General features: G+C 42.8%; 1 protein-coding gene across 1 annotated transcript in view; it reads left to right on the top strand.

Moving 5' to 3' along the window:
* The window catches only part of LOC121535697 (collagen alpha-1(XI) chain), a 141,255-nt gene that overhangs the window by 76,912 nt on the left and 39,343 nt on the right, over positions 1-25,000 (top strand). The window contains exons 19-38 of the mRNA XM_041842961.2: positions 1,259-1,312; positions 1,410-1,454; positions 2,906-2,959; positions 3,502-3,546; positions 5,141-5,194; positions 6,171-6,215; positions 6,907-6,960; positions 7,431-7,475; positions 7,585-7,638; positions 7,870-7,914; positions 9,509-9,670; positions 11,292-11,345; positions 16,825-16,878; positions 18,061-18,105; positions 18,197-18,250; positions 18,847-18,891; positions 19,037-19,090; positions 20,564-20,671; positions 20,811-20,918; positions 22,707-22,796. Coding sequence (XP_041698895.1) covers positions 1,259-1,312; positions 1,410-1,454; positions 2,906-2,959; positions 3,502-3,546; positions 5,141-5,194; positions 6,171-6,215; positions 6,907-6,960; positions 7,431-7,475; positions 7,585-7,638; positions 7,870-7,914; positions 9,509-9,670; positions 11,292-11,345; positions 16,825-16,878; positions 18,061-18,105; positions 18,197-18,250; positions 18,847-18,891; positions 19,037-19,090; positions 20,564-20,671; positions 20,811-20,918; positions 22,707-22,796 — 1,269 coding nt within the window. The remainder of the gene's footprint in view (positions 1-1,258; positions 1,313-1,409; positions 1,455-2,905; positions 2,960-3,501; positions 3,547-5,140; positions 5,195-6,170; positions 6,216-6,906; positions 6,961-7,430; positions 7,476-7,584; positions 7,639-7,869; positions 7,915-9,508; positions 9,671-11,291; positions 11,346-16,824; positions 16,879-18,060; positions 18,106-18,196; positions 18,251-18,846; positions 18,892-19,036; positions 19,091-20,563; positions 20,672-20,810; positions 20,919-22,706; positions 22,797-25,000) is intronic.

Raw genomic sequence — 25,000 nt, 5'->3', positions numbered from 1 at the left:
GTCAGTGTAGAGAGAGACTGCAGTGTCTGATCAGTGCAGTGTCAGGATAACCTCTAGTCAGTGAAGAGAGAGACTGCAGTGCCTGATCAGTGCAGTGACAGGATAACCTCTAGTCAGTGAAGAGAGAGACTGCAGTGCCTGATCAGTGCAGTGACAGGATAACCTCTAGTCAGTGAAGAGAGAGACTGCAGTGCCTGATCAGTGCAGTGACAGGATAACCTCTAGTCAGTGTAGAGAGAGACTGCAGTGCCTGATCAGTGCAGTGACAGGATAACCTCTAGTCAGTGTAGAGAGAGACTGCAGAACTATGAACTGGCCTTTAGAGGATCCATCTAACTCCAGACCAGGCTGATTCACTATGAACTAGGAGCAGTAGGTAGCTTAGTGGTTAAGAGCGTAGTGCCAGTAACCAAAAGGTCGCTGGTTCTAATCCCCGAGCCGACTAGGTGAAAAATCTGTCGATGTGCCCTTGAGCAAGGCACTTAACCCTAATTGCTCCTGTAAGTCGCTCTGGATAAGAGCGTCTGCTAAATGACTCAAATGTAAAAAATGTAAAAATGTAACTGGCCTTTAGAGGATCCATCTAACTCCAGACCAGGGACACACTTTGAACTGGCCTTTGGTAGAAGAGAAAGGTCTTTGTACAACTGTGCTGAGTTTGGAGTTTGTGGAATTCGGGGCCCATATAGTCTAGAAATAAACCTGCAGAGATCACAGAGAAAATGTATTTCCAGACACAGGACTGGTCTCTGGCCTGCTAGCCCTAATCCTGTACTACATCTTGACAGAGCAGACAGAGTAAAGACAAGGCCTCTTATAGACCTCAGAGGTAAGCTATATAACTAGTGGAAACTATAGTAGTCCATGCCAAGATGGCAGCCATGATTATAATAAAAACCTTTCTCTCGCTTCTCTCTTTCTGCTTCTTTCTCTGTCGATTTACTCTTTCTTTTTATCGTTCTGTTTTAATTTCCCTTCCTGTCTTCTATCTCTCCTATCTCCATCTCCATCTCCGTCTCCGTGTCCGTCTCCGTCTCCGTCTCCGTCTTCCTTCCTTCCTTCCTCCCTTCCTTCCTTCCTTCCTTCCTTCCTTCCTTCCTTCCTTCCTTCCTTCCTTCCTTCCTTCCTTCCTTCCTTCCTTCCTTCCTTCCTTCCTTCCTTCCTTCCTTCCTTCCTTCCTTCCTTCCTTTCTCTCTCTCTCTCTCTCTCTCTCTCTCTCTCTCTCTCTCTCTCTCTCTCTCTCTCTCTCTCTCTACAGGGTGAGCTGGGTTCCACCGGCTCTCCAGGTGCTCCGGGAGAGGATGGCCAGAGAGTGAGTACCCCAAACTACATCTACCTTGATGCCATCTGCCAAAACTTTCTCTCTTTTCCACAGTAACCCAGTCTTCTGTTCTGTCTGTTCTCCACAGGGCGAGGACGGTGAGATCGGACAACGTGGTCTGGCAGGAGAGAGCGTAAGCCTTTTATAATGCCTTTCTAATGCCAATGTCAGGCATAATAGACTTGTGTAACAGAGTGTTATGCTTCAGACAGGTCCAAGGAACATAGTGGCCCAGAGGTTGAAGATTACCTCACCTACACGCCCCGGTCTCCTCCTTCGCCCCAACACACACACACGCTCCAACATACACACACACGCTCCAACACACACACATTCCAACACACACACACACACTCCAACACACACACACATGCACTCCTTACCTGCATCCTGCCCTCTACGCCCATGACAACAAAGACCGCACCCTTCTCTCCTTTCACTTTTCTCCCAACCCTCTTTTTCCCCAATCCTCCTTTCCCCACTTCCTTTCCCAAACCCTTCCTCCCCTCTCCTCCTTCCCTCCTCTCCCTACCTCTCCCCTCTCCCCACCACCTCTCCTACCCCTCCCCTCTCCTCCTTCCCTCCTCTCCCTACCTCTCCCCTCTCCCCACTTCTCCTCTCCTACCCCTCCCCTCTCCTCCTTCCCTCTTCTCCCTACCTCTCCCCTCTCCCCACTTCTCCTCTCCTACCCCTCCCCTCTCCTCCTTCCCTCCTCTCCCTACCTCTCCCCTCTCCCCACTTCTCCTCTCTTACCCCTCCCCTCTCCTTCTCTCCTCTCCCCTCCCCTCTCCTCCCTCTCATCCTTATTTCTTCCCTCCGCCCCTCTCTCCTGATGGCATTCCTGCCTGCTATGTCCATCACATAAGAAATGGTGCCCTTGGTGAGAGGAGTGAGACAGACGGAGTGGGAGTGGCTAATATCTCCTCACAGGAAATATGACAGATGGAGTGGGAGTGGCTAATATCTCCTCACAGGAAATACGACAGACGGAGTGGGAGTGGCTAATATCTCCTCACAGGAAATACACAGCTTGAGAAGCAGCTATTCTCTGGTAGGGGATATGGTGTCATTAGGGACAGAGCCATGGACACATTCTCCTGCTGGACCATAGCAGAGGGGTAACAGATGTTGGTTAATGTTTGGTTTACTTGGCCCCACTTCACTGTTTCTTCATCCCTGTGTACCCATTTATGTCCTCAGTCAAGTAACCAAATATTTTCAGATATTATTTTAATAATAATAATAATAATAATATTATTATTATTATTATTATTTTCTCACACACAAATGTCCAAAAAGAAAGAAAAGACGAAAAGCTGAACGATGAATGACTGAAGAAACAGATTTATCCTCCCTCCCAAATGTTGAGCACCTGTAGTTACCTAATTTGTTCACATGAGGTCAGTGTTTCTCCAACTTAGCTAGGCTTTTAGTGGACAACACTAAGTTTTACTAACACCACTGCTATCTCATAGTACCTGAGTGAGTAGGCAGCCATCTTACGCTGACATTAAAACACATTAAACAACGTGTCATGTTTATGTGTATGTTTTTTGTCTTAATCCATGTCTTTCTATCATACAGGGACCTAGAGGTCTGCTTGGTCCTAGGGGATCACCTGGGACTGGTGGACAGCGTGTATGTATACAGTACCTCTACAATACTAATGTGATACTACTATAATACTACTATGATACTACTAGAATACTACTAGAATACTACTAGAATACTACGGTGATACTACTATAATACTACTACGAAACTACTATAAGACTACGGTGATACTACTATAATACTACTACGAAACTACTATAATACTAATGTGATACTACTATAATACTACTATGATACTACTAGAATACTACTAGAATACTACGGTGATACTACTATAATACTAATATAATACTACTACGAAAATACTATAATACTACTGTGATACTACTATAATACTACTGTGATACTACTATAATACTACTGTGATACTACTATAATACTACTATGATACTACTATAATACTACTATGATACTACTATAATACTACTGTGATACTCTTAATGCTGCAAAACTATACAAACAGTTTATGAACCAGTACCTTTATAATACTACAATAGTACTGCAATACCATTAATGCTGCAAAATTATACTTCATGTATTAATAATTAATGAAATGTTGTTCACAGGGTCTCGCTGGACTGGACGGCCAAGCTGGTCCCAAAGGAAACCAGGTCAGAAAGGGTTGATTGTACCTCATACATCACTAGACATATCACTCATCGCTCTGACACACAACTATCACTACAGATCATTGGAGGGAAATTGAAAACACTCTCGTTCCACTTCAAGCTACACCACTTCAATTCACTGACTTGACTTAAACCACGTGGGCCCATTGGGAGCGTCCACCATGGCTCTCAACCTAAACCTTCAGTCCAGTAGCCATGTGGTTTTAGCCAGAGGGTCAGGTCATATTCCTCCCAGCTTGTGATTGGTCACCTCTAACCTTTGACCTGGAAGCATTGGAGGACAGAGGTCCGATGACAGACTAGTGACTCAACAGGGGTCAGTAGCATTAAACCCCCAGGGTGCCTCCAAAAAAATGGCTTCCTATTCCCTATATAGTGCACAACGTCTACACTATGAAGGGGATAGGGTGCCATTTTGGACCAATCCCCAGTCTACCAGGACTCAAAGACATGCGGCCCACGTCACTGTTTCTCAATACATTTCTGAGGGATACCCAGGACAGTGAACATGTTTGTTGTAGCCCACAGGCATAAGCATTCTATACCATACTATGTGGTCCTCTGTAGCTCAATTGGTAGAGCATGGCGCTTGTAATGCCAGGGTAGTGGGTTCGATCCCCGGGACCACCCATACACAAAAAAAAATGTATGCACACATGACTGTAAGTCGCTTTGGATAAAAGCGTCTGCTAAATGGCATATTATTATATTATATTTATACTATGGGCCATGTCAAAAGTAGTGCACTACATTGGGAATAGGGTTCCATTTGGGATGCACGCCATGACTCAGTTCACTGTAAATGGAGTGGAGCCCTTCCCCTCAGTCACTCCAGTGCAACTGAACTCCACTGAATCAGGCCTCTGTTACGATAGATACACATCTTACTTTTTTCTAAACCTGTCTTAACAAACAACCGACAGCAGTACACACACCCCACCAACACCCACAACATCCCAAAGGCCTCCTTTCATCTGTATGAATGTTTATTATTGTTTGTTCCACCACGGTCTCAGCAGGGATGTGATCTAACACGCAGTTCCAGGCATCGGTATTATTCTTAAGCCATTCCCAGATGACTCTTGCTCTACAGCCTATGTTTGGAGAGAACGCTATTTCACAACACTGAGTCTCAGAATCCCAAAAAGTCAAAGCAGTTAAAGTCTTAGATCTTCAGCGCCAATCAATCAAACCTGGTATCAGGAAGTTGCCAATGCCAGGGGACACACATTATTTTGTCCCATGTAGTGAGACACACAGCATATATACACCTTTAGTGAAACTAGTAGCGTCGTCTTCTGATAAATGCAACAGCTTGAGACTGTCATCTATTATTCTTTAGGAAGTGCACTTATAGAGAGATATCCAACATGCACTTATCAGGAGTTTAGTGTTGACTATAGAGAATCTGATCTAGTCTGTCTCTCTCTGTTCTACACAGGTTGAATGTTGACTATAGAGAATCTGATCGCTCTCTCTCTCTCTCTCTCTCTCTCTCTCTCTCTCTCTCTCTCTCTCTCTCTCTCTCTCTCTCTCTCTCTCTCTCTCTCTCTCTCTCTCTCTCTGTTCCATTCAGGGCCCACAAGGAGAGTCAGGGCCTGCAGGACAGCAGGGGATACCTGGACCACAAGTAAGTAGCAACAGCAGACCAGTAGCAGTATGTCCTTTTCTCTGTCTCTCTCTCTCTCTCTCTCTCTCTCTCTCTCTCTCTCTCTCTCTCTCTCTCTCTCTCTCTCTCTCTCTCTCTCTCTCTCTCTCTCTCTCTCTCTCTCTCTCTCTCTCTCTCTCTTCCTAAAAGGAAGAACTACAGTAGAGTTTTCCCCAACACTGTTCCCTCCATTCCTCTTCATCATCTTCTAAATGACACACATCTTGTTTGGATTTATGGAGTCAAATCAATTCCACTGTTGACAGCTACGTAGAGGTTCACTGTCCCGTTGACGGCTACGTAGTGGATCACTGTCCAGTTGACAGCTACGTAGAGGATCACTAATTGTGGACTTATGTGTTACAGTGTAAAATATTACAGTGTTGGACTCCACTGCTGTACAGAGATTAAAGCCCACCTGTGGATGATCATAGCGTGGTGGTTAGGATGGCACAGGGCCAATGGAATCTATAAGAACAATGTAGTAACACCCTTCCAGAATACTCTTCATAATGAATGATAAACTTTTTTTTTAAATTTAAGTTCCCCTTCATATCTAGAACAGATCATCTAGTAATATGACTGTGACTAAGTGTGACTGTGAGGCAGGACAGGGATACGTCCCAAACGGCAGCCTAGTCCCTTTATAGTGCACTACGTTTGACCCATAGGGTTATATAGGGAATAGGGTGCCATTTGGTAGTGGCAGGTAGCTTAGTGGTTAAGAGCATTGTGCCAGTAACCGAAAGGTCGCTGGTTTTAATCCCCGAGCCGACTAGGTGACAAATCTGTCTAAAAATCTGTCAATGTGCCCTTAAGCAAGGCACTTAAACCCTAACTGCTCCTGTAAGTCGCTCTGGATAAGAGCGTCTGCTAAATGACTAAAAATGTAAAATGATTTGGGACGTACACCACGACCTCTGTGTAACACATCTGGTGTGTATTATCTCTCCTTAAGGGTCTTGTTGGTCCTCAAGGCCCGATCGGACCGCCTGGTGAAAAAGTAAGTCTATGAATGTGTGTGTGAGACCCTGGTATCCCCCACCTCTGTTGTTTTAGATGGACTTCTCAGTCTGACCCATTAAGTGATTTAACAGACTGGCTTTCCAAGCCATAGGCACACATACGCACACACACGCGCACACACAAACACACACACACACACATAAGTATATGCTGACGTATCTTGACACAGTTTCAAGGATTTTGTTTCTGGTTTTGGTGGGTTGTTACTGAAAGCTGGAAAAATGGTTAGCTTAATAAAATATTGTTTTTGTAAGTAGCTACAAAGTTGTCATGTTGTTCTAGCTCCATTTTATAACCTCTCCCTCTCTCTCTCCCTCTCTCTCTCTCTCTCTCTCTCTCTCTCTCTCTCTCTCTCTCTCTCTCTCTCTCTCTCTCTCTCTCTCTCTCTCTCTCTCTCTCTCTCTCTCTCTGTCTCTCTCTCTCTCTTTGTCTCTCTCTCTCTCTTTGTCTCTCTCTTTCTCTCTCTCTCTCTCTCTCTCTCTCTCTCTCTCTCTCTCTCTCTCTCTCTCTCTCTCTCTCTCTCTCTCTCTCTCTCTCTCTCTCTCTCTCTCTCTCTCCCTCTCTCTCTCCCTCTCTCTCTCCTCCCCCCTCTCCCTCTCCCTCTCTCTCTCCCTCTCCCCCCCTCTCTCTCTCTCTCTCTCTCACTCTTTTTCCCTCCCTCCATCTAGGGACCGTCAGGTCGTCAGGGATTGGCCGGTCTGGCTGGTGCCGACGGTCCTCCTGTGAGTCTTATTAAAAACAATCAACTTCCTGTTAGACACAGACATAAGCTCTTAGGTCAAATTATGCCATATGCCACCAGTATAGTATATAGTATAGCATAGTATAGCATATGTATTTAGTATAGTATAGTATAGTATAGTATAGCATATGTATTTAGTATAGTATAGTATAGTATAGCATATGTATTTAGTATAGTATAGTATAGTATAGCATATGTGTTTAGTATAGTATAGTATAGCATATGTATTTAGTAGAGTATAGTATAGCATATGTATTTAGTAGAGTATAATATAGCATATGTATTTAGTAGAGTATAGCATAGTATAGTATAGTATTAGTATAGTAGTGTGTTAATAATGCTGTACCATATATTATTAGTATAGTAGTATGTTAATAATGCTGTACCATACAGTATTGGATAGTAGTATGTTAATGATGCCATACCATATTGTATGAATATTTCTTCCAGGGTCACCCAGGGAAGGAGGGTCCTCCAGGAATTAAAGGAAGCGTCGTAAGACTGATTTAATTTATTAAATTGATATTTTATTAATTCATACCTCAACTGTAATATTACGTGTGAACGATCACGATACGCCATTGTCTTTGTTTTGTTATTGTAGGGTCATCCTGGTCCTCAGGGTTCTATTGGCTACCCTGGCCCTCGCGGTGTCAAGGTAACGGCCCTTCAAGGGTCACGTCCTTTGACCTTACTGTTGACCTTTGCTTGATTGATTGATTAGCAGTAGCCTACATGCATTAGTCAATTACGCCATTGCTCCCCTCCTTCTTTAAGTATTCAAAAATCTAAATGCTGAGGTTATACATTCTTACAGTATATATCTATTAAACATTCTTGTATCTCATATATTGTTGACTCGTCTTTGACCCTCTGTTTGCTCCTACAGGGTGCTGAGGGCGTCAGAGGTCTTAAAGGTGGCGGAGGAGAAAAGGTAAACAACAACACTGTCTTCTTTAACGTGGTCGGACATTTAACAAAATGGCCGCCTCATATTTGTATTAGAGGTAGAAGTGGTTCTCATCAGATTACCCAACGTTCAATCATGACCTAAACCATTAGGGGGGATAAGCTAATATCTGAACCTGAATCAGTGGTTAGAGGGAAACGTCTACTTCTACCTTTTACCGTATTTGTGTCCCAAATGGCACCCTATTCCCTATATAGTGCTCTCTGCAGGGTTTAGGGTGCCATTTGGGACGCAAGCATTTCTCATATTTGTCATTCCGCACTATTTTTTGCCTTTTTAGCTGGCAGGCAGATCTGAAAACCCCTTAAATGTCTGGCAGGCTTGAAAGGCTTCAGCTCATTGGGTAGCAATTGGATGTAGAACATTAAGCTGGAATGAACAAGACCCTTGTTACCGCTGTGATATGATAGTAGATTGATTGGCTGCCATTGTTGTTCCTGGCTGCTCTAAACATCTAAACGTTCCATCTAATGTGTCCCGTGTTCCATTTTCCTCTTGAGTCAGCATTAGAAGGGGACAGTTCTGTTTTTAGATGGATGCAGACTGAAATACATGTATATTTAATAAAGACTTTCTGCTGTGTCACTTTTGTTTTGGGGAGTTTGCTGTTTCCCACATTGGACAGTGAGACAAAGTACTGTATACAAAAAAAAAAAACTGGAAGAGTAGGAGGCTATGTATGACGAGATCTATCTAACATCACCACTGCTTAGCCCCAGTAGGTACGAGGACTCAGTAAACCCTAAGAAGGTAAAAGTGTGATAGTCCTTTCTGATAGTCCCTTAGTGCTATTTGGGAAGGATAGCCTCTTGAAGTTGGCCTGTGTTTAAGGAGAAGGGTGTAATTGCAGACCGCAATTAGGGGTGCTTTCTGATATAGGCGTTTCTTGACATCAAGTTACACCCATTAATGCTCGCCATTGGTCTGTGGCCGATTCTTTCATGTCGGGGACAACAGTTGTTGACAACTGTAGCATTGTAGCTAAGCCTAAGCCTTTTCCTAACCTTAACCTCGGTCTCCTAACTTGCCATGTTAGTTATTAAAACCTGCTATGTAAACAAAATAATCTGTGTTCTTGAAACCATCAGTCTCATAACACCGTAACTGACCAATGGCATGTATCAATGTGCATTTCCTGATATCAGGGAACACCCACATTAAGAAACGCCCTGAATTGCGGTCTGCAACTGCACCATATTCTGTACAAGGGTTGTTCAGAGACACAGGGCAACTGCGTTCTCAGGTCTGACCGGCTGATGTCAGTGGATCACAATATTCTGTGACTCTGCAAATCACCATGCTACCACTAGATGTCACCATTTATCATCCCAAGTTACAGTGTATACATCTTATGCCTGGCTGCTCATGTAAAATCAACACAGAAAATATACCTTAAGCTTATATTCTAGTAGAAAATACAGTGTTTTTTCTTTTTTCTTTTTCAATTATTAAGGTTAGTTTGCCACTGTTAATATGACGGTGATATTCCATTATAGTCCAAGATGACCACTGCTCAGTGAACAAGAATTCATATAATTATATTTCCTGTGTTTTTCAGGGAGAGGACGGTTTTCCAGGTTTCAAGGGTGACATGGGCATCAAGGGAGACAAGGGAGAGCTCGGTGTCCTAGGGGTCAGAGGTGAAGACGGACCTGAGGGCCCCAAAGGTCGTTCCGGCCCCAACGGAGAGGCTGGCCCCATCGGGTCGGCTGGAGAGAAGGTACTGACACATCACCATCACTATCGTCACTAGCACTAAAACTAACACTATCACTCTCACTAGCACTAGCACTAAAACTATTGCTATCGCTATCACTAAAACTATCACTATCGCTATAACTAGCCCTTCACTATCACTAGCACTATCACTAAAAATATCACTATTGCTAGCACTAAAACTATCACTATCGCTAAAACTATCACTAGCACTAAAACTATCACTATCACTATCACTAAAACTATCACTCGCACTATCACTATCACTAAAACTATCACTAACACTAAAACCAGCACTAGCACCATCACTATCACTATCACTAAAACATCACTATCACTAAAACATCACTATCACTATCACTAAAACTATCACTATCACTAAAACTATCACTATCACTAAAACTATCACTATCGCCATCACTATCACTAAAACATCACTATCACCAGCATTAAAACTATCACTATCACTAGCATTGAAACTATCACTAGCACTATCACTATCACTAGCACTAGCACTAGCATTAGCACTAAAACGATCAACTATCACTAGCTTTAAAACTATCACTAAAACTATCACTATCAATAGCACTAAAACTTTCACTACCACTAGCACGAGCACTAGCACTATCACAAAAACTATCACTAGCACTAGCACTAAAACTATCACTATTGCTATCATTAAAACTATCACTAGCACTAAAACTATCACTAGCACTATTACTATCACTAAAACTATCAATATCATTATCACTATCACTAGCATTAAAAATCCCACTAGCACTAAAACTATCACTAGCACTATAAATTTCACTAAAACTATCACTATCACTAACACTATTACTATCACTAAAACTATCACTATCACTAAAACTATTACTATCACTAGCATTAAAACTATCACTAGCACTAAAACTATCACTATTACTAGCACTATCATTATCACTATCACTATTAATATCACTAAAACTATCACTATCATTAGCCTCTGTCGCTAGCACTAAAACTATCACTATCACTAGGATTAAAATGATCGCTATTACTATCACTATTGCTATCACTATCACTATTACTATCACTATTACTATTACTATCACTAAAACTATCACTAGCACTATTACTAGCACTAAAACTATCACTATCATTATCGCTATCACTAGCATTAAAAATCTCACTATCACTAAAACTATCACTAGCACTAAAACTATCACTATCACTAGCACTATCAATATCACTAAAACTATCACTATCACTAACACTATTATTATCACTAAAACTATCACTATCACTAGCATTAAAACTATCACTATCACTAAAACTATCACTATTACTAGCACTATCATTATCACTATCACTATTACTATCACTAAAACTATCCTCATCATTATCTCTATCGCTAGCACTAAAACTATCACTATCGCTAGCATTAAAATGATCACTATCACTATTACTATCATTATCACTATTACTATCACTATCACTATTACTATCACTAAAACTATCACTATCACTAGCATTAAAACTATCAGTATCACTATCAGTATCACTATCGCTATCGCTATCGCTATCGCTATCGTCCCTATCTTGAACTGTTTTTATGAACCTGTATTGTCTTTGTTGTTGTTTAGGGTAAACTTGGTGTCCCCGGATTACCCGGTTACCCAGGAAGACAAGGACCTAAGGTATGTGATCACAGGGTGTGTGTGAGTGTGTGCGTGTGTGTGTGTGTGTGTGCGTGAGTGCGTGCGTGTATGTATCTTCAGGCATGCGTGTGTTTTTATTGCTGACTCTTCCTCCTACCCATCTTCCACTCCTCCTCACCCTGAGTTAACCAGTGAGGCGTATGCTGATGTCATCACCTGTCCCTACTCCTTACAGTATGTCTGAGACTGTAGGCTCATAGTAATGGTTTGGAATGGAATGTACTTAACAGTATAAAACACATCAAACACAGCCAGCATTATTAAAATGTAAATGTAATTATGAGCCGTCCTCCCATCACCAGCCTCCTGTGATGTCTACAGTAGATGGGCCTGGAGCTCCTGCTGTTGCTGGTAATAGGCAGAGTGAATGTGAGACTACTGAGAATGTGAGACTACTGAGTCATGCTGTAAGGCTAATGGGCTATTTATAGGAGTCTCAGCGCCAGATCTGTCTGGTGTTTAAAGAGCTAAAGCTGTCAGTGGAATGGTTGGTTAAACAGAGTGATTCAGTCACTACGTCAGTGGAATGGTTGGTTAAACAGAGTGATTCAGTCACTACGTCAGTGGAATGGTTGGTTAAACAGAGTGATTCAGTCACTACGTCAGTGGAATGGTTGGTTAAACAGAGTGATTCAGTCACTACGTCAGTTGAATGGTTGGTTAAACAGAGTGATTCAGTCACTACGTCAGTGGAATGGTTGGTTAAACAGAGTGATTCAGTCACTACGTCAGTGGAATGGTTGGTTAAACAGAGTGATTCAGTCACTACGTCAGTGGAATGGTTGGTTAAACAGAGTGATTCAGTCACTACGTCAGTGGAATGGTTGGTTAAACAGAGTGATTCAGTCACTACGTCAGTGGAATGGTTGGTTAAACAGAGTGATTCAGTCACTACGTCAGTGGAATGGTTGGTTAAACAGAGTGATTCAGTCACTACGTCAGTGGAATGGTTGGTTAAACAGAGTGATTCAGTCACTACGTCAGTGGAATGGTTGGTTAAACAGAGTGATTCAGAAACCAGTCCCTGATTAGGAAATAAAGTTTTGTTTTAGACATTGTGTTAGACATTGTTTTAGACATTGTCATAATGTATGAAAAGGGAGTTAGCAGAGGAGGTTTAGAATGTATTTAACAAATATTGTGGTTAAACTCAAATATACTAATTGATAAAAAAATGTATAATCTTCGTAAATTATATCATCGGTAGGACTGGTGGAGATATGTCGCACATGCAGCTAACAAAAACATATGGAAATGTCTGCTCTATCCAAAATTACAACCAAATAATTGCAGCATTACCGCAAAAATGGAAAAGGAAAGTGGAAGGGGTAAAAAGTAAGGAACTTGTCTGTCGGCCTTGCATTAAAGAACATAATTGGTTAAAGAAAATTGTGATAAATAAAAAAGTATATCAGTTTCATTTAAGGACCAAAGCATTGACAGCCGTCCCATATAGATTGCAAAATAGTTTCGAAGAGAATTCTGACGTACCGATTCCATGGCACAGGGTTTATGAACTGATACACAAAACGACATCGGATTCAAAACTTAGAATTTTTCAATTTAAATGATTATATAAAATTCTTGCTACCGATAGAATGTTATTTATATGGGGGATACAATCTTCCCAGCTCTGCAGATTTTGCTGCGAAGAGACAGAATCATTAGATCATTTGTTTTGGTACTGTCCATTTGTAGCTTGTTTTTGGACACAGGTCCAGGAATGGCTAATGGATTGCAATATTTACCTGGAGCTAACCCTGCAGATAGCACTACTGGGTGATCTGAAAAGTCATAGTCAATCGATCAATAATATAATAATACTTTTAGCAAAAATGTTTATTTTCAATTTACGATCTGTAGAAACAATGAGAATAGAAAGGTTCAGAAATGTTGTAAAACATCACAGTACAGTTAAAAAATATATGGCAAATAGAAATCCAATATGGATGGTGTTAAGAGATAGATGGGAGGTGTTGAATGGAGCTGAAGGATGGGACTAATAACAACAACTAATAAGAACTAGATAACTAGTGTAAGACATGCTGTGTCCATAATAAGTATATAGGTTATACAGTGAGGGAAAAAAGTATTTGATCCCCTGCTGATTTTGTACGTTTGCCCACTGACAAAGACATGATCAGTCTATAATTTTAATGGTAGGTTTATTTGAACAGTGAGAGACAGAATAACAACAACAAAATCCAGAAAAACGCATGTCAAAAATGTTATAAGTTGATTTGCATTTTAATGAGGGAAATAAGTATTTGACCCCTCTGCGAAACATGACTTAGTACATGGTGGCAAAACCCTTGTTGGCAATCACAGAGGTCAGACGTTTCTTGTAGTTGGCCACCAGGTTTGCACACATCTCAGGAGGGATTTTGTCCCACTCCTCTTTGCAGATCTTCTCCAAGTCATTAAGGTTTCGAGGCTGACGTTTGGCAACTTAAACCTTCAGCTCCCTCCACAGATTTTCTATGGGATTAAGGTCTGGAGACTGGCTAGGCTACTCCAGGACCTTAATGTGCTTCTTCTTGAGCCACTCCTTTGTTGCCTTGGCCGTGTGTTTTGGGTCATTGTCATGCTGGAATACCCATCCACAACCCATTTTCAATGCCCTGGCTGAGGGAATATAATAATAATAATATGCCATTTAGCAGACGCTTTTATCCAAAGCGACTTACAGTCATGCGTGCATACATTTTTGTGTATGGGTGGTCCCGGGGATCGAACCCACTACCTTGGCGTTACAAGCGCCGTGCTCTACCAGCTGAGCTACAGAGAACCACGGTTGGTTAAACAGAGTGATTCACCCAAGATTTGACGGTACATGGCCCCGTCCATCGTCCCTTTGATGCGGTGAAGTTGTCCTGTCCCCTTAGCAGAAAAACACCCCCAAAGCATAATGTTTCCACCTCCATGTTTGACGGTGGGGATGGTGTTCTTGGGGTCATAGGCAGCATTCCTCCTCCTCCAAACATGGCGAGTTGAGTTATTATTATTATTATTATTATTATTATTATAAAAAAATTATTATTATTATTTTTTTTTCTTTTGGTCATTTAGCAGACGCTCTTATCCAGAGCGACTTACAGTTAGTGAGTGCATACATTATTTTTTTCATACTGGCCCCCCGTGGGAAACGAACCCACAACCCTGGCGTTGCAAACGCCATGCTCTACCAACATCCCTGCCGGCCATTCCCTTCCCTACCCTGGACGACGCTGGGCCAATTGTGCGCCGCCCCATCGGTCTCCCGGTCACGGCCGGCTACGACAGAGCCTGGGAGCCAAAAATCTTTCTGATTGAGAGGGGGTCAAATACGTATTTCCCTCATTAAAATGCAAATCAATTTATAACATTTTTGACATGCGTTTTTCTGGATTTTTGGGTTGTTATTCTGTCTCTCACGGTTCAAATAAACCTACCATTAAAATTATAGACTGATCATGTCTTTGTCAGTGGGCAAACGTACAAAATCAGCAGGGGATCAAATACTTTTTTCCCTCACTGTATCTCTCATGTGTAGTTGTTTCTAACTGAGTGGTTTTAGCAAGAGAAGACAAAACCCTTTTAGCCCTGTGTCTGTTTCTATTCTCTGTGAGGCTTGATTATATTGGACAGAGGTCACTTGAAATGTAGCATCTATTCCTCTCCATTCCTCTCTATCCACCTCTTCTCCCTCTCTCTATCCACTTCTCTCTATCCACCTCTCTCTATCCACTTCTCTATATCCACCTCTCTTCTCCCTCCCTCCATCTATCTCTCTCTATCCACCTCTCTCTATCCACCTCTCTTCTCCCTCTCTCTATCCACCTCTCCGTCCACCTCTCTCTATCCATCTCTCTCTATCCACCTCTCTCCATCCATCTCTCTCTATCCATTTCTCTCAATCCACCTCTCTCAATCCATCTCTCTCTATCCATCTCTCTCTATCCACTTCTCTATCCACCTCTCTCTATCCACCTCTCTATCCATCTCTCTCTTTCCACCTCTCTCTATCCATCTCTCTCTATCCACTTCTCTTCTCCCTCTCTCTATCCATCTCTCTCTATCCACCTCTCTCTATCCACTTCTCTATATCCACCTCTCTTCTCCCTCCCTCCATCTATCTCTCTCTATCCACCTCTCTCTATCCACCTCTCTTCTCCCTCTCTCTATCCACCTCTCCGTCCATCTCTCTCTATCCACCTCTCTCCTCCCTCTCTCTATCCATCTCTCTCTATCCACCTCTCCGTCCATCTCTCTCTATCCACCTCTCTTCTCCCTCTCTCTATCCATCTCTCTCTATGCACCTCTCTCTATCCACCTCTCTATCCATCTCTCTCTATCCACCTCTCTCTATCCACCTCTCTCTATCCACTTCTCTCTATCCACCTCTCTCCATCCACCTCTCTCTATCCACCTCTCTCTATCCACCTCTCTCTATCCACTTCTCTCTATCCACCTCTCTCCATCCACCTCTCTCTATCCACCTCTCTCCATCCATCTCTCTCTATCCACCTCTCTCTATCCACCTCTCTCTATCCACCTCTCTCTATCCACCTCTCTCCATCCATCTCTCTCTATCCATTTCTCTCAATCCACCTCTCTCTATCCATCTCTCTCTATCCACCTCTCTCCATCCATCTCTCTCTATCCATTTCTCTCAATCCACCTCTCTCAATCCATCTCTCTCTATCCATCTCTCTCTATCCACTTCTCTATCCACCTCTCTCTATCCACCTCTCTATCCATCTCTCTCTTTCCACCTCTCTCTATCCATCTCTCTCTATCCACTTCTCTTCTCCCTCTCTCTATCCATCTCTCTCTATCCACCTCTCTTCTCCCTCTCTCTATCCATCTCTCTCTATCCACCTCTCTTCTCCCTCTCTCTATCCATCTCTCTCTATCCATTTCTCTCAATCCACCTCTCTCAATCCATCTCTCTCTATCCATCTCTCTCTATCCACTTCTCTATCCACCTCTCTCTATCCACCTCTCTATCATCTCTCTCCATCCACCTCTCTCTATCCATCTCTCTCTATCTACCTCTCTTCTTCCTCTCTCTATCCACTTCTCTCTATCCACCTCTCTATCCACTTCTCTCTATCCACCTCTCTATCCACTTCTCTCTATCCACCTCTCTCTATTCACCTCTCTTCTCCCTCTCTCTATTCATCTCTCTCTATCCACCTCTCTCTTTCCACCTCTCTCCATCCACTTCTCTCTATCCACTTATCTCTATCCACCTCTCTCTATCCACCTCTCTCTATCCACCTCTCTCCTCCCTCTCTCTATCCACCTCTCTATCCACCTCTCTCTTCCCTCTCTCTATCCACCTCTCTCCTCCCTCTCTCTATCCACCTCTCTCCTCCCTCTCTCTATCCACCTCTCTCTATCCACCTCTCTCCTCCCTCTCTCTAACTGTCCCTGTGTTGTTTCTTCTGCTCTCTAACCATGTCTCCGTTCACAGGGCTCCAGTGGCTTCCCTGGGTTCCCCGGATCCAACGGAGAGAAAGGAGGAAGGGTGAGACCCTTTAGATCATCCCACCACATGTCTCTTCACCCTCCATGACACCAGTCTGAAATACTCTTGTGGAGCTACAGTCCTTAACCTCCAAGTAGAGTCAAGAACAACTACTGCCAATGTAAAGTATGACAAGTAGAATCAAGAAGAACTACTGCCAAAGTCAAGTAGGACAAGTAGAAATAAGAATAACTACTGGCAAAGTCAAGTAGAACAAGTAGATTTAAGAAGAACTACTGCCGAAGTCAAGTAGGACAAGTAGAAATAAGAATAACTACTGGCAAAGTCAAGTAGGACAGGTAGAATCAAGAAGAACTACTGCTAAACTCAAGTAGAACAAGTAAAATCAAGTCAGTACAACTCAATAAGAGGGGAAGTGGAACATGGGGTCGAAGCCCTGCCTAGCAGGAGTCCAGTAAAGAGAGGATGGGTGGAGGGGAGAGGAGGAGGGAGAGGGGAGGAAGAGAGGAGAAGAGAGGAGAAGAGAGGAGAAGAAAGGAGAAGAAAGGGGGGCATTGGGGGAAGTGACAGACAGACAGACAGACAGACAGACAGACAGACAGACAGACAGACAGACAGACAGACAGACAGACAGACAGACAGACAGACAGACAGACAGACAGACAGACAGACGGACGGGCAGACGGACAGACAGTCAGTGAGGAGTGAGAAGTAGACACACACCTATGGTGCATCCCAAATGGCACCCTATTCCCTATGTAGCGCACTACTTTTGACCAGGGTTCTGGTTGAAATTAGTGCACACTATAGGAAATAGGGTGCCATTTGGGACGCAGCCCCTGGACACCTCAGGAGCCAATATGCCAGAGCTGACAGGCAGGTCAGGCTGTCAACGTGAGTGCCTCTGGGTAATGTGGGTATCTATCTACTTACCGCGTGCCCTGATTTTCTTATTTATTTCTCTAAAATATGTGGCATCTCATCCTCGTCCTCAAACCCCACAGAGCAGTGGAGGAGTCAGTCTGTCTGAGGAGCTATAGAGTGTTTGAATGGCCTAAACTCTGTGTGTGCATAGATTCATCTCTAATTATTGATCGCTCATGTTTTCAGTCAATATATAACTGTGTGCTTTCTATTACAGTATATAAAGTGTGATTGTTTGTTTGTGCTTTGTCCAGTCTCATGAATAAAGACGTGTGTGTGGTTGTGTGTGTTTTTCAGGGTATCGCTGGTAAATCTGGACCCAGAGGACAACGTGGCCCAACGGTAGGAACCAGTCAGACCACAGTCTATTCTCTCTAAGTAACACTTTCTCTGTAGTTGCTAGATGATGGTCTTCTCTGTGTTCTGTATCTAGGGTCCCCGTGGTGGAAGAGGTGCCAGAGGACCAACTGGAAAGCCAGGTGCTAAGGTCAGTTAGATCTGTCTCTAACTCATGTAGAATATCAGAGTCATCTAACCAGGACGATGGCCCATCCAGAAACATCTTTCAGCCCTATTGGTTCTATGATACATAGAAAACTAAATGAAGTGCAGCTCAGATGTTTGAAAGTGCACTATTTAACATGTTTTGACCCAGACCTACCATACAATATTATCATCTGAGTTCTAGCAAGGTGGGAGTCAAATACAACAACCTCTAATTTCTTATCACTGAGCTGTAGAAAATTGTCAGACATCCAACGTTTAATGTCAGCAAGGCACTTGTGAACGGTAGCTATGCTAGCTTGGTCACTGGGTCTGATTGGTACATAGAGCTGGGTGTCATCCGCACAGCAGTGAAACGTAATGCTACGATTGCGGATGATGTCACCAAGAAAAGGATGGGCCCCAGAACTGACTCCTGAGGGACACCATAGTGAGTGAGGTGCTGGGGACGATACGGAACCACCCGTGTTCACTGAGAAAACGTCTGCCACAAAGATGTGACCTGAAGCGGTCGAGGGCAACGCCAGAGATTCCCACACACCTCTCCGGCCTATATCTGACAGTTTGTCTGCTCCACAGGGAACATCAGGCAACGACGGACCTCCTGGTGGACCAGGAGAGAGAGTGAGTCCTAAATACATGTATTCTGTTCTATTGCAAAGAATCTGAGGAGATGTTTTAGTTTGTTTTAGTTTGGAGCCCATTGGGTAGAGGTGTGAGGATAAAGGATATTAGTTTCTTGTGTTCATCTGTTCTTATTTTATCTCAGGGGCCTCAAGGACCCCAGGGGCCTGTCGGCTTCCCAGGACCTAAGGGACCAAACGTAAGTACCCTTCCCAGGACCTAAGGGACCAAACGTAAGTACCCTTCCCAGGACCTAAGGGCCCTAACGTAAGTACCCTTCCCAGGACCTAAGGGACCAAACGTAAGTACCCTTCCCAGGACCTAAGGGACCAAACGTAAGTACCCTTCCCAGGACCTAAGGGCCCTAACGTAAGTACCCTTCCCAGGACCTGAGGGCCCTAACGTAAGTACCCTTCCCAGGACCTAAGGGCCCTAACGTAAGTACCCTTCCCAGGACCTAAGGGTCCTAACGTAAGTACCCTTCCCAGGACCTAAGGGACCAAACGTAAGTACCCTTCCCAGGACCTAAGGGTCCTAACGTAAGTACCCTTCCCAGGACCTAAGGGTCCTAACGTTAGTACCCTTCCCAGGACCTAAGGGTCCTAACGTAAGTACCCTTCCCAGGACCTGAGGGACCAAACGTAAGTACCCTTCCCAGGACCTAAGGGACCAAACGTAAGTACCCTTCCCAGGACCTAAGGGACCAAACGTAAGTACCCTTCCCAGGACCTAAGGGTCCTAACGTTAGTACCCTTCCCAGGACCTAAGGGTCCTAACGTTAGTACCCTTCCCAGAACCTAAGGGTCCTAACGTTAGTACCCTTCCCAGGACCTAAGGGCCCTAACGTAAGTACCCTTCCCAGGACCTAAGGGTCCTAACGTTAGTACCCTTCCCAGGACCTAAGGGTCCTAACGTTAGTACCCTTCCCAGGACCTAAGGGTCCTAACGTTAGTACCCTTCCCAGGACCTAAGGGTCCTAACGTTAGTACCCTTCCCAGGACCTAAGGGACCAAACGTAAGTACCCTTCCCAGGACCTAAGGGCCCTAACGTAAGTACCCTTCCCAGGACCTAAGGGTCCTAACGTAAGTACCCTTCCCAGGACCTAAGGGACCAAACGTAAGTACCCTTCCCAGGACCTGAGGGACCAAACGTAAGTACCCTTCCCAGGACCTAAGGGCCCTAACGTAAGTCCCCTTCCCAGGACCTAAGGGTCCTAACGTTAGTACCCTTCCCAGGACCTGAGGGCCCTAACGTTAGTACCCTTCCCAGGACCTAAGGGTCCTAACGTTAGTACCCTTCCCAGGACCTAAGGGTCCTAACGTAAGTACCCTTCCCAGGACCTAAGGGTCCTAACGTTAGTACCCTTCCCAGGACCTAAGGGTCCTAACGTTAGTACCCTTCCCAGAACCTAAGGGTCCTAACGTTAGTACCCTTCCCAGGACCTAAGGGTCCTAACGTTAGTACCCTTCCCAGGACCTAAGGGTCCTAACGTTAGTACCCTTCCCAGGACCTAAGGGTCCTAACGCTAGTACCCTTCCCAGGACCTAAGGGTCGTAACGTTAGTACCCTTCCCTCTCCTTCAAAATAGTTGATGGTACATGTATTACAGCATCATTCTACTTCAGCAATGCGGTCCCTATTAACTTAACCTGTCCACCTCATCTCCCACAGGGGCCCCCTGGTAAAGACGGAATGCCTGGTCACCCTGGACAGAGAGGAGAGACAGGTTTCCAGGGAAAGACTGGCCCCCCTGGGCCTGGAGGGGTGGTAGGACCCCAGGTAGGCCCCCCACACTACACACCACACACTACACACTAAAACATGTTTATCAGGACACTAGGGGAAATGAGCCTTACTGTCAGCTAATAAGCATGAACGCGGTACAGTATGTAGACCTGGTGTTGTGTCTGTCTGACAGGGACCAACAGGAGAGACTGGCGGCATCGGAGAGAGAGGACATCCTGGCTCCCCCGGACCCCCTGGAGAGCAAGGCTTACCTGGAGCTGCTGGGAAAGAAGGAGGAAAGGTAAGCAAGAGAGAGAGAGAGAGAGAGAGAGAGAGAGAGAGAGAGAGAGAGAGAGAGAGAGAGAGAGAGAGAAAGAGTGAGAGAGAGTGAGAGAGAGTGAGAGAGAGAGAGAGAGAGACAGAGAGAGAGAGAGACAGAGCGAGAGCGAGAGCGAGACAGAGAGAGAGAGAGAGACAGTAAATCTCAGTAAGACAAAAATAATGGTGTTCCAAAAAAGGTCCAGTTGCCAGGAGCACAAATACAAATTCCATCTAGACACCGTTACCCTAGAGCACACAAAAAACTATACATACCTCGGCCTAAACATCAGCGCCACAGGTAACTTCCACAAAGCTGTGAACGATCTGAGAGACAAGGCAAGAAGGGCCTTCTATGCCATCAAAAGGAACATAAAATTTGACATACCAATTAGGATCTGGCTAAAAAATACTTGAATCAGTTATAGAACCCATTGCCCTTTATGGTTGTGAGGTCTGGGGTCCGCTCACCAACCAAGAATTCACAAAAACACCAAATTGAGACTCTGCATGCAGAATTCTGCAAAAACATCCTCCGTGTACAACGTAAAACATGCAGAGCAGAATTAGGCCAATACCCGCTAATTATCAAAATCCAGAAAAGAGCCGTTAAATTCTATAACCACTTAAAAGGAAGCGATTCCCAAACCTTCCATAACAAAGCCATCACCTACAGAGAGATGAACTTGGAGAAGAGTCCCCTAAGTCAGCTTGTCCTGGGGCTCTGTTCACAAACACAAACAGACCCCACACAGCCCCAGGACAACAACACAATTAGACCCAACCAAATCATGAGAAAACAAAAAGAGAATTACTTGACACATTGGAAAGAACAAACAAAAAAACAGAGCAAACTAGAATGCTATTTGGCCCTAAACAGAGAGTACACAGTGGCAGAATACCTGACCACTGTGACTGACCCAAACTTAAGGAAAGCTTTGACTATGTACAGACTCAGTGAGCATAGCCTTGCTATTGAGAAAGGCCGCCGTAGGCAGACCTGGCTCTCAAGAGAAGACAGGCTATGTGCACACTGCCCACAAAATGAGGTGGAAACTGAGCTGCACTTCCTAACTTCCTGCCAAATGTATGACCATATTAGAGACACATATTTCCCTCAGATTACAGAGATCCACAAAGAGTTAGAAAACAAATCCAATTTTGATAAACTCTCATATCTATTGGGTGAAATACCACAGTGTGCCATCACAGCAGCAAGATTTGTGACCTGTTGCCACAAGAAAAGGGCAACCAGTGAAGAACAAACGCCATTGTAAATACAACACAATTTATTTTCCCATTTGTACTTTAACTATTTGCACATTGTTACAACACTGTATATATACATAATATGACATTAGAAATGTCTCTATTCTTTTGAAACTTCTGAGTGTAATGTTTACTGTTAATATTTATAGTTTATTTCACTTTTGTTTACTATCTACTTCACTTGCTTTGGCAATGTTAACACACGTTTCCCATGACAATAAAGCCCTTAAATTGAAATTGAAATTGAAATTGAATTGAGACAGAGAGAGAGAGAGAGAGAGAGAGAGAGAGAGAGAGAGAGAGAGAGAGAGAGAGAGAGAGAGAGAGAGAGAGAGACAATTTGCCCGTTATTACTAATACCAATACAGATACAGTATAAAAATAAATATTAATGAGTTAATTATCTTTTTGGTTATTATGCACTTGACATTATACATCATTTGACAGGCTATGTCTGTGATGATATGACCTGTCTCATGTTGGCTTCCTCTCTCTCCTCCAGGGTGACCCAGGTCCCATGGGTACGTCTGGGAAGGTTGGCCCAGCCGGGCTCAGGGGCTTCGCAGGACAGAGAGGTCTTCCTGGGGCTAACGTAAGACACTGCTCCCCTACCATCCATACAACACTCTCCATGGATACACCCAGCTCCATACGCCCGTTATCAACACATATACAGTATATAGAGACCGCTATCAGCACATATACAGTATATAGAGAAAGTTATCAACACATATACAGTATATAGAGACCGTTATCAGCACATATACAGTATATAGAGACCGTTATCAACACATATACAGTATATAGAGACCGTTATCATCAGATATACAGTATATAGAGACTGTTATCAACACATATACAGTATATAGAGACTGTTATCAACACATATACAGTATATAGAGACTGTTATCAACACATATACAGTATATAGAGACCATTATCAACACATATACAGTATATAGAGACTGTTATCAACACATATACAGTATATAGAGACCGTTATCAACACATATACAGTATATAGAGACCGTTATCAACACATATACAGTATATAGAGACTGTTATCAACACATATACAGTATATAGAGACCGTTATCAACACTTATACAGTATATAGAGACCGTTATCAACACATATACAGTATATAGAGACCATTATCAACACATATACAGTATATAGAGACCATTATCAACACATATACAGTATATAGAGACCGTTATCAACACATGTGCAGTATATAGAGACCGTTATCAACACATATACAGTATATAGAGACCGTTATCAACACATATACAGTATATAGAGACTGTTATCAACACATATACAGTATATAGAGACCCTTATCAACACATATACAGTATATAGAGACTGTTATCAACACATATACAGTATATAGAGACTGTTATCAACACATATACAGTATATAGAGACTGTTATCAACACATATACAGTATATAGAGACTGTTATCAACACATATACAGTATATAGAGACCATTATCAACACATATACAGTATATAGAGACTGTTATCAACACATGTACAGTATATAGAGACTGTTATCAACACATGTACAGTATATAGAGACTGTTATCAACACATATACAGTATATAGAGACCGTTATCAACACATATACAGTATATAGAGACCGTTATCAACACATATACAGTATATAGAGACCGTTATCAACACATATACAGTATATAGAGACCGTTATCAACACATATACAGTATATAGAGACCGTTATCAACACATATACAGTATATAGAGACCGTTATCAACACATATACAGTATATAGAGACCGTTATCAACACATATACAGTATATAGAGACCGTTATCAACACATGTACAGTATATAGAGACTGTTATCAACACATATACAGTATATAGAGACCGTTATCAACACATATACAGTATATAGAGACCGTTATCAACACATATACAGTATATAGAGACCGTTATCAACACATATACAGTATATAGAGACCGTTATCAACACATATACAGTATATAGAGACCGTTAACAACACATATACAGTATATAGAGACTGTTATCAACACATATACAGTATATAGAGACTGTTATCAACACATATACAGTATATAGAGAATGTTATCAACACATATACAGTATATAGAGACCGTTATCAACACATATACAGTATATAGAGACTGTTATCAGCACATATACAGTATAGACCGTTATCAACACATATACAGTATATAGAGACTGTTATCAACACATATACAGTATATAGAGACCGTTATCAACACATATACAGTATATAGAGACCGTTATCAACACATATACAGTATAGACCGTTATCAACACATATACAGTATATAGAGACTGTTATCAACACATATACAGTATATAGAGACCATTATCAACACATATACAGTATATAGAGACCGTTATCAACACATATACAGTATAGACCGTTATCAACACATATACAGTATATAGAGACTGTTATCAACACATATACAGTATATAAAGACCGTTATCAACACATATACAGTATATAGAGACCGTTATCAACACATATACAGTATATAGAGACCGGTTATCAACACATATACAGTATAGACCGTTATCAACACATATACAGTATATAGAGACTGTTATCAACACATATACAGTATATAGAGACCGTTATCAACACATATACAGTATATAGAGACCGTTATCAACACATATACAGTATAGACCGTTATCAACACATATACAGTATATAGAGACTGTTATCAACACATATACAGTATATAGAGACCGTTATCAACACATATACAG

The sequence above is a fragment of the Coregonus clupeaformis genome, chromosome 21 (assembly GCF_020615455.1).
Source record: "Coregonus clupeaformis isolate EN_2021a chromosome 21, ASM2061545v1, whole genome shotgun sequence".
Lineage (NCBI taxonomy): Eukaryota > Metazoa > Chordata > Actinopteri > Salmoniformes > Salmonidae > Coregonus > Coregonus clupeaformis.
This window is presented reverse-complemented; position numbering and strand designations above follow the sequence as displayed.